Source organism: Suncus etruscus, chromosome 14 (assembly GCF_024139225.1).
Source record: "Suncus etruscus isolate mSunEtr1 chromosome 14, mSunEtr1.pri.cur, whole genome shotgun sequence".
Taxonomy (NCBI): Eukaryota; Metazoa; Chordata; class Mammalia; order Eulipotyphla; family Soricidae; genus Suncus; species Suncus etruscus.
The window spans coordinates 38,943,537-38,953,455 of NC_064861.1; the positions used below are offsets into that span (position 1 = coordinate 38,943,537).

General features: G+C 57.4%; 1 protein-coding gene across 1 annotated transcript in view; it reads right to left on the reverse strand.

Annotated features, from left to right (window-relative positions):
- Window positions 1-5,103, reverse strand: part of ZCCHC14 (zinc finger CCHC-type containing 14) — a 38,823-nt gene extending 33,720 nt beyond the window's left edge. The window contains exon 1 of the mRNA XM_049786715.1: window positions 4,543-5,103. Coding sequence (XP_049642672.1) covers window positions 4,543-5,103 — 561 coding nt within the window. The remainder of the gene's footprint in view (window positions 1-4,542) is intronic.
- Window positions 5,104-9,919: the final 4,816 nt, after the last annotated feature.

Sequence of the window (9,919 nt, forward strand, 5' to 3'; positions counted from 1 at the left end):
GCTGGTTGGTCAGGGAGGAGCTGGTAATAGAGAGATGACAAAGAAAAGGGGTGGGAAGTAGGCCAGTGTGATAGGACAGGGGTTAAGGCTCTTGCCTTGCAATGGCAATTAGTCTGATCCCCAGCACTGCCAAGAGTGATCTCTGAGCAGTCAGGATCCCGAGTACAGGTGGATGAGATCCTAAGCCCCAGATAAAAAGTGATGACTAAAAGGTCTGTATGAAACTAAATGAGAGAGGCACAGAGGTCAAAATGGGGGTGTTAAGCAAAGGACAGAAAACAAGAATTTGGACACCAGATCTAAGGAGAGAGAGATGAAGGATGGAGGAAGCACCTGTCTGAGATGAAGAGAAGGAAGGATAGGCTTGTGTCCAGGCAAGAGATTTTTCTAAAAACCTAAACCCCAAAAACCTCGTCACCTAAAACCCAAAAGGTTCTTGAGAACTTCCCTAAGATGTCACAGGCTGGTGTGGGTCTGTAAAAACCTGCAAATCCCCAAGGTGTAATGGGATCACCTCAGTGAAGGATCTCCAAGGCGTCCAAGACTTTTTTTCCCCAGGGGGCTTACTAGGGGTCCAGCAATAGACATAGGCACACACCTCTGTAGGAAAACAGACAATCTGCCCGGAGGACTGAGAGCAAAAGTGGAGCCCCATGGTAGGGAGACAGGCAGGCTGGGACCACAGCTGGAGCCCAGGTCAGGGCTGAAGAGTAAACAGACATCTATGCCCAGGGCTTCAGTCACAGGGCACAAGACAAACTCTTGAACAAGCCCTGGACAAAACATGTTGTTGCTGCCTCAGGCACAAACTGATGGGCCTACCCTGCCAAGGCAGCCACCACCCACCTCTCCAGCACGAGTACTTAGAATTGGGGCCAGAGCCATAAGACAGCAGGGAGGGTACTTGCTATGCACATAACCTACCCTACCCAGGTTCGATCCCCAGAACCCCATTTGGTTCCCCCAGCCCTGCTGTGAGTAATACCTGTATTGCAGAGCCTGGAGTAAGCCTTGAGCATTGCTGGGATGGACCAAAAGCCAGATAAATAAAAGCTTCAGCACCCCCTGTCAATCTCTTGCTGGATTCAGAAACCCAGCAAGTGTCCCCCTTACCCAGCGGAGTGGGCCCCCATACCCAGGGTTGCCTCCCTTTCCGGCCTCTTGCTTCCAGTGCTGTAAGAGGCTGGCAGACCCCAGCTGGTACCTCGAAGGACATTTACTCAGGTTGGGGTACAGGGCAACAAGAAGCCAGCCAACTTAGCATAAGAGAAATGATGTAAACCACACAAAAACAGTCCAAAGCATCTGATGCCCAGACCCCAAAAGAGTAGGGTCATCTGCCTGGGGGCCCAGAGGTATGAGACAGCAGCTTCACAGTGACCCGTGCACTTGAGGACAGGAAATGTCCAGGTACCAGAGAGCAGCAGGCAGCGGCACCATGCAGAGGGCATGGCGCTGGGAAGTGACTGCACGGACAGGATTTCTCTAAGGGCAACGAAGATGCTTGTCAGAATCTACTCTGAATCTACTCAACAGAGTATAGCACTGAACTGGACCTGTGTAAAGGGAGAATTTTTTTTTTTTTTTTTTTTGTGGTTTTGGGTCACTCCCGGCAGTGCTCAGGGGTTACTCCTGGCTCCATGCTCAGAAATTGCTCCTGGCAGGCACGGGGGACCATATGGGACGCTGGGATTCGAACCGATGACCTCTTGCATGAAAGGCAAACGCCTTACCTCCATGCTATCTCTCCAGCCCCAAAGGGAGAATTATTTTAAAGAGAAAGCACATGGCACACAGCACCTTACTCTTCACTAAGGAAAGATGACAAATGCAACAGCAAAGATGCTCTTAGGGCTGAGTGCCCTTTGCACTGCTGGAGACCCCAGAACCATCCCCAACAGATCCCCAGCACCACATGGTCCAAAGAACAGCAAGAGTACCTGGAAGTGACCCGCAGACATGAAGTTAGGAGTAGTCCAAGTTCTGTTAGGAGTGACCCAAATACAGAAGGAGAAGGGGAAACGAAGGAAAGAGGGAGGAAGGTATGGGGGAGAGAAAGGGAAGAGGAAGAGCGAAAGGAAGGGGTAAACTGAGCCCCAAAGTGCAGCACTATATATGAACAAAGCTAACAGTGGCATCCCATTCAACAGGCCATGTTCCCAGCCAGAGCCCTGGGCCATCAGCAACACTGAGTCCAGTCAAAATGTCTAAGTCAGGGGCCTGAGCTATATAGCATAGCAGTAGGGCATTTGCCTTGCACGCGGCCAACCCAGAACTGACGGTGGTTCAAATTGGCATCCTATATGGTCATATAATTGCCAGGGGCAATACAAAGCCAGGAGTAACAGGAGTAACCCTTGAGTGCCACTGCTAGGTGTGCCCTCCCCCTCAGGTCAGGGGCCAGAGAGAGCACAGAGGTGTTTGCCTTGCAAGCAGCCGACCCAGGACCTAAGGTGGTTGGTTCGAATCCCGGTGTCCCATATGGTCCCCCGTGCCTGCCAGGAGCTATTTCTGAGCAGATAGCCAGGAGTAACCCCTCTGAGCACTGCTGGGTATAGCCCAAAAACAAACAAACAAAAAAAAGAACAGAAACAAAACAAAAAATATCTAGGTCACATTCCTCCATGTTTAAGCTTCTACGAGTCACAACGCAATTAAGAATTTGGAGACAGGGGCTCACAGATAAGAGAGTAGGGAGGGCATCTGCCTTGCATGCAGCCAACATGGATTCAATCCCCAGCATTCTATATGGTCCTCTGAACACAGCCAGTATTCCTGAATACAGAACCAGGAGTAACCACTGAGCAGCACTGGGTGTGGCCCAATCCTCCCCCCAAATTGGGGGGATGAGACACACCTGAAGCTTCTTGGGGTGGGGGGCCTCTTCCCAGCTCTATATTGGTCCTGATGGAACCATACTATGCCAGAAATCAAACCTGGACCTCCCACAAGCAAAAAGCATGAGCTGCAGACAGATACTCTCTCAGGACCCAACAACTGGAATTTCCAAATAACAAGTGACTTAGGAAAAGCAACTATAAACAATGACCTCAGAAAGTAAAGTTTCGAGCCAGAGCAAAAGTTCAGCAGAGAGGGTGCTTGCCTTTGCATGTGGCTGACCAGGGTCTGATCCCTGGCATCCCATATGGTCCCCAGAGCACTACTATGAGTAAATCCTGAGTGCAGTCAGGAGTAATCCTGAGCATAGCTGGGTGTGGCCCCAAAACAAAGAAAAAAAAAAAACAAAAGAAAATACAGTTGGAAAAAGCAACACTTGAACTAAGATGTATTTGAAAAGGGGAATAGGACTATGAGAGAACTGAAACAAAACTGCACGGAGGCATTGGAGGACTTTGGGAGGACTGGAACAAAAATGCACACGGGGCAGAGGAAACTAATGCCATTACCTGTAAGGACTAAGGCAGGATGAGCTGAGCACTTGGGGTGTGGACCCCAAAGCAAGGCAAATAAAAACCCAAAGTAATCGCCCTCTTTATCTCTAAAAGATTAAGAGTCTAAGCTGAAAGTTAAGCGGAGGGAGGGAGGGAGGGAGGAAGGAAGAAAAGGTGCTGACAGGACAGTGATTTCCAGGGGCCAGACCCGGAGGCTGAGGAAGGAGCAGAGCAAGCACCACTTCACAAGTGAGGTGACTGTGTCAGCTGAGGAAGACAGCAAGTGTGCTGGGACAGACGCATCCTCCAGTCTCTCCAGGGGAGAGAAGTACCAGGGTCAGAAAGTGTCCATGCAGGCGGGGGGAGACAGGCCCCTCATTTCTCTGTCAGACTCTGAGCTTGCCGGAAAACCTCCTACAGAAGCTATTTCTGCAATGGCTTTAGCTCCATGCCCCAAATACTGAAAGGGAGGAGTGGCCCCAGCACTTGGGGACGTGGCACCTAACACTAGGGGGGTACAGTGGGCATAGGTGACCGCGGGACAGCACTGAATCTAGGGCGACTCTAGAAGACACTTAAAAGCAAACCCAGCCTCAGAAGAGAGATAGCGCAGATTAGAACCCAAAGCCACCAAAACCACCGGCTGACAGAAGACCAAAGCCACAGGCGAGGGCGCACAAAGGGCGTGGAAAGGCTCGTCGGGAGCTGACGGTATAAGCAAACCGAGCTGGAGAAGCAAACGGGGAAGCGCTCACGGTTGGATGCGCCCAGGGACAGCAGCCCTCGTACCCCGCCGGCTTCTTCCAGAAGCCGTGGGAGCCGCGCCCCGCTTTGCCAAGCTCTGAGGCCTCCCGACATAGGTTCAGCTTTCCAGGGGATGACCGTGACCTGTGTGTGTGTCCTGCTTCCCCTGGACACAAGCCGACCCCCACATAGGCAGCATCGCAGCCACGCATGGAAGCGCCTCCCGACGGCTCCCCACCTTCAGGAGACCGCGCTTTCTTCCCGCCTGCCAGGCTCAGGCCTGAGAGCCCCGATTTGGAGAAAGCACCACAACCATCGCATGCTGCGATCTGCACCGCACCGGCGCGGCGTGCGGGGTCCACAAGGCGGGCGGACCACGGATCGCGGGGCGCCGACGCGCACTCACCTTATGGCAGGCCGGGCAGGTGGGCAGCGCGCCCTTGGCACCCGGGGGCCCGCCGCCGCCGCCGCCGCTCAGGCTGCTCTGGATCTGCGTGAGCTCCTGGCGCAGCACCTGCTTCTGGTGGAAGCTGAAGGCCGGGTGGTTGGAGGCCATGGTGAAGAGCAGCAGGAACTCATCGCCCGTGCGGCCCTCGTTGAGCTGCAGCCCGTAGTTGTGGATGATGGAGTCGATGTGCGTGAGCGTGCGGTACAGCACGCCCGCCGCCTCGCGCTGCTCCGAGCCCAGCAGCGCCAGCGACACGAGCAGCTTGCTGCGCACCACCTCGTCCGTGAGGTTGGTGAGGCTGCCCAGGTCGGCGGGGTTGTTGGCCTTGATCTCCGAGTCCCGCAGCGAGTGGTAGTCCTTGCGCGCCAGGTCCTCGAGGCACGAGCCCAGGAAGCGCAGCTCGAGCGGGATGCACAGGTCCAGCAGCCCGCACAGGAACTCCACGCGCTGCGGCGACGGGAGCTCGGCGAACCAGCGGTACACGCCGTCCCTCTGCAGCGGGCAGCGCTTCTCCACCATGCTGCCGCCCGCGCCGCGCCCACCGCCGGGCCGGGGCCGGGGGCGCGGGGGGGCGCGGGGGCGAGGGCGCACGGGCCGGGTGGGCGCGCCGGCGCCGGGGCCGGGGCCGAGGCCGCGCGGGCCGCGTCCGAGCGAGGCCGGGCGGGCGCGACGGGCCGGGCCGGGGCCGGGGGCGGGCGCGGGCGGCGCGGGCGGGACCCCCGCCAGGGGCCGGCGGGCGGGCGCGCGCGGGGCGCCGGGGGGGCCCGGGGCGGCCGGGGCGGCCGGGGGCGGCGAGCGGCCTCGGGCCCCCCGCTCACGGGCAGGCTGCGGGCCCGCGCCCGTCCCCAGCAGCGGCCGGAGCGCGGCGGCGGCCGAGGCGGCTGCTCCTCGCCCTGGTCGTCGTCGTCGTCGACGTCGCTGTCGTCGTCGTCGTCGTCGTGGCCCGGGAGGCGGCCGCCCCCATGTCCCCCCGCGCCTCAGGGTCTGTCAGAGCGGGCCGCCCCCCGACGGAGCCGGCCGGGCCATGCCGCCGCGCCGCGCCGCCGCCGCCGCCGCCGCGCCGGAGCCGGCCGGGCCGGCCGTTAGCCGCGGGGAGGCCGCGGCGCCCACAGCGGCGCCAGGAGCGGGCGGCGGCGGAAGACGCACGGGCGGGCGGCGGGCGGGAGCGCGGTGGCGTTCGCGGCGGCGGCGGAGGGATCTGCGGGGCCTCGCGCTCCGCTCCGCTCCTCGCGCGGCGGACGGATCCTCGAGCGTGCGCGGCGCTGCTGACGGGCGCCGGGACGAGGCGCAAGTGGGCGGGGCCCCCGGCCGCCTCTCGCGACAGCCGCGCCGGCCTCGGCCGCCCCGGCGCTGACTGGCTAGAAGCTCCCCAGGACCCGTATCCGATTGGTCACTCGGAGAAGCCCCGCCTCCCCGCGGTTGTCCATCAAGCGGGGCTGCCCCCTCCGGGGGTCTCCGGGGCGGGGAGGAGGATGTGGAGGACCCGGAGAGAGGAGAAGGGGGAGGGAGAGAGGGAGAAAGGAGAGAACGAGGAAAGGGGGAGCGAGGAGAGAGGAAGGAGGAAAAGGGTGAAAGGGGACTTTGGGGGGGCCTCCCCCGCGCTCGCTGGGAAGGAGCAAAACCAGGCCCGGATCCCGCCCGCCGGCTTTTGTTCCCTCAGCGTTGTTCCGGGCGAAGCCGACCTGGAAACCCAGCGTCCGCTGCCGGGCTTGGTCCCCCCCTTTCCCTCCCCGCAGCACCCCCAAGTCCCTCGCGCCCGCGCTGTGTGACCTTGGCCCTGTCTCCGGGCCTCTCGGAGCCGGGCGGGCCCTACTGAGGGGCCGCGGGCCTGGGAACCGCACGCGATGCTCGCCGGCCGAGATGGAGCCGAGCTCGCGAGGAGGAAAGCGGCGCCGCCCGTTGGGGCTTTTCCACCGATCCCGCCTCGCCCACCTTGGGTCCCCACACTTTCCGGCCCTCAGGAAACCCGTGCTCCGATTCTGCTCCGCACCCCGGGCCTAGGTCTTAGAGCGCCCCGAGGCTGCCTGCTTCGGTGGGCTACGGATTCCGAGCACCCCAGGGTGCACGCTGCGGAGTATGTGTTGATTCCATGAGTTCATCCTTCTGGGTACCAGGACGCCCCCCGGCCAGACCTGCTTTGCAGCGCAGCGGGGTCGAGTTGGGGAGGATAATCCTCCAGCTACATCCCTCTTCAGCGCGCAAGCCGGGTACACCCTCCCAGCAGCTTTCATAAGGCAGGGCCACGCTAGGCGGCCACATGTTCTCCCAGAGCCAACTTGCTCTTTCCAGCAATAGGAATGAAGGTCGCTGCTCTTCCAGTTCTATCTTGGGTCTCACTTTTCCCCGGGATTCAGGCAAAGGGCCATATCCCAAAATTGACTGCAGGGGCCAGAGACAGCACAGCGGGTGAGGTGTTTGCTTTGCTCCCAAACAACCCAGGTTCCTTCTCTAGCATCCCTTATGATTCCCTGAGCACCTCCAAGAGTGATCTTGAGTCCAGAGCAGGGAGCAACCCCTGAACATTGCTCGATGTGCCCCCCCAAAACAAAACAAACCCAAAAAAAATCAATGAGAAGGTGAAGGAAATCGGGATCGGTCCACCTTCATCTTCTGTTGGCAAACTGAGTCCCAGCATTGGAAATATCTGGGTCACAGTGCTGTGGTTCCCCCCAGCCAGTGTCATGACCTTGGCTGTGACCTTATTCTTCAACGGAGTCAGGTGATCTTGGGGGTTCCCTGGAGCTGGGATGGCTGAGTGTCAGCACTGGATCAAGGCCCCCCTTTCCCACTGTCTCCATCTTACTTGTTGGGGTGCAGTGTCTGTGCTGAGCTAGAGAATTCCCAACAGTTTCTGGTCACCTAGAGGCCCCAGGCTGTCCCGCCTTATAACTACTCTGCAGGGTCATTGAAGGACCAGGGCTCAAATTGGGCCCCAAGTTCACATGTCCCATCCCCTCCACGACACAAAGCAACAAAAGTAGCAAAAAGTCTCCCGTGCCTGCTGGGAGCTATTTCTGAGCAGATAGCCAGGAGTAACCCTTGAACGCCGCTGGGTGTGGCCCAAAAATAAAAAAAAAAGGTCTCCCAAAGGTCAACACAGACTTGGGGCACCACTGGAGCATGTGTGGGGGCTCCAAGTCCTCTGAGTCTCTGCTGGACCGCTCGGGCACCTCCCAACCTGTCTGCCCAAGTTCATCAGATCCAGGATGTTGAAGCAAACCACAGGAGGAGGGTTGAAGGGCTTCACCGGAGACCCCAGTCCCTTGGAGAAGTGTGGGTGCTAGCTGACAGTAGCTGCTCTGGGCCACCTAATTGTGTGGTGCCCAGGGGAGCTCAGGTGCAGGGCCCTCCACGCGTGAAGCAGGGCAGGACAGGCTCACCAGCAGGGGCTTCTCAATGGACCCATGGGCACACAACTTAGAGCTCATATGCTGGGCCATCACAGGCTGTGGTTTCTAGTCAGGTCACACTCCAGCCCTGGCTTTCCTGTGCGGAAGGTAGGAAGCCCTAACATGAGACCTGAGGAAGTGGGTCCCTACTCAATGTTTTGTGGAGCCTACCCCATCGTGTGACCCCATCCCACTGTGGGCCAGTACAGCCCTGGCTTTCCTGTGCGGAAGGTAGGAAGCCCTAACATGAGACCTGAGGAAGTGGGTCCCTACTCAATGTTTTGTGGAGCCTACCCCATCGTGTGACCCCATCCCACTGTGGGCCAGTACAGGAACTGACCCAACCCTCAGGCACTGTCCACTGCACATACCACACACACACACACACAAGCACACGCGCACACACACACACACACACACACACACACACACTCACTGTGCGCACTGTCCCTGCCAGGTGCCTGAGTGGGAAATGCACCTTTAGGGTATCACCTAGGCCAACTTGAGCGATTGGAGCTGTCTGGGGCTGGGACTATTTCCAGCGGCTTTACCAGTTTGCTCTTTCTTGGCGCCAGTCAGAATCAGGTCCCCTCAGTCTACCAACCAAATTTGGATGTACAAGCTGCTCCACACTCTGGGGTTCTCGGAGCATTTATATACAGTGACTTGTACAACTTCGACACACTCCTGTATTTTGGGATCTCTACCAGCTCAGTTCCCTGATCTTGTCCTTGCATCTCTTATAAAACATAAGCCCATGTGAGAAGCGCCTCTTTCTAGGTCCTCTCCTCATGTACAGTCAGATGGACCCTGCATGCCCTGATTAGATTTCAAAGGCAGCTTGTCTTGCCCTGGACTTTACCCCCACACTAAGCCCCAATCACTTCAGACAGGCAGGCAGACAGGCAGGACAAGGTTGTCTGGAGCTCAGAATTTGGTCTGATGTCTCCACACTCATGTAGAAGCAGAAAATGGGCTTAATGTGACAAGGTGGGACCCCAAAGGCAGAAGGTGTCTGGAAGCACTGCAGGCTCTGCAGCCTGTTCTGAGGTGCATTGATGCTGCACTTGCCTACACTCACCAGATAAATGGGTGCACTGTGGGAGCTGAAGCTGATGGAACACATGCAAGTGAGCAAGCAGTCACTGGTAGGACAGTCTTGTATTAGAGCTGTACCCAGCATGCTCAGGAATCACTCCTGACTGCACTTATGGATAACTCCCAGAGAGCTCAGAGGATCATATGCATTGCTAAGGAATGAATCTAGGTCAGTTGCATATCAGGCAAGAAACTTTTCCTCTACTCTCTGGTGCATTGTGTGTCTCTATTGTTTTGGAGTCACATTCATTGGTGCTCAGAGTTCAATTCTGGCTCTGTGCTTAGGGATCACTAGTGGGGAGCTTGGGTCTATGGCCCCTGGACAACCATAAAAGGGGTATGTGCCTTTAAGAGCTGAGAAATCAGGAGACACCTCTTGTAACTGTCATTTAGGGACAGTTGCCCATGCAAGATATGTAATCCCTGTGCCTTGCTTGAGTGTTAGGTGGGGTAGGGTGGCTGCTCCTCCTGGAAAATGGCTGTTTTTTCCCAGACAGCTTCTCTGGAAGGTTGCTGCCAGACTACTGGAAGAACAGTTGGTTGGATTCACTATTCCTGTTGCCCTATTGCTCCTCCTGCCTTTCCCTCTTCTCTGGTCTTTTCTTTTACTGATCCCTCACCTTGGTTCTAACCTCAGCTCTCTCTCCCTTTCCCTAAGGATTGGCTGTAAAGCCCCTGGCTTCCTACCTTGTCTAATCTCCTATTAAATCCAGTCTCCAGAAAAACCCTTTTCTTGTCAGAGTTATGTCTACTCGGCCTCTGGCAGTGGGCTCTGGCATTTGGCATCTGGAACAGGTGAATGGTGATATTTTGGCTGGTTCTCATCTATTCTGATCCTGTGGATCAAG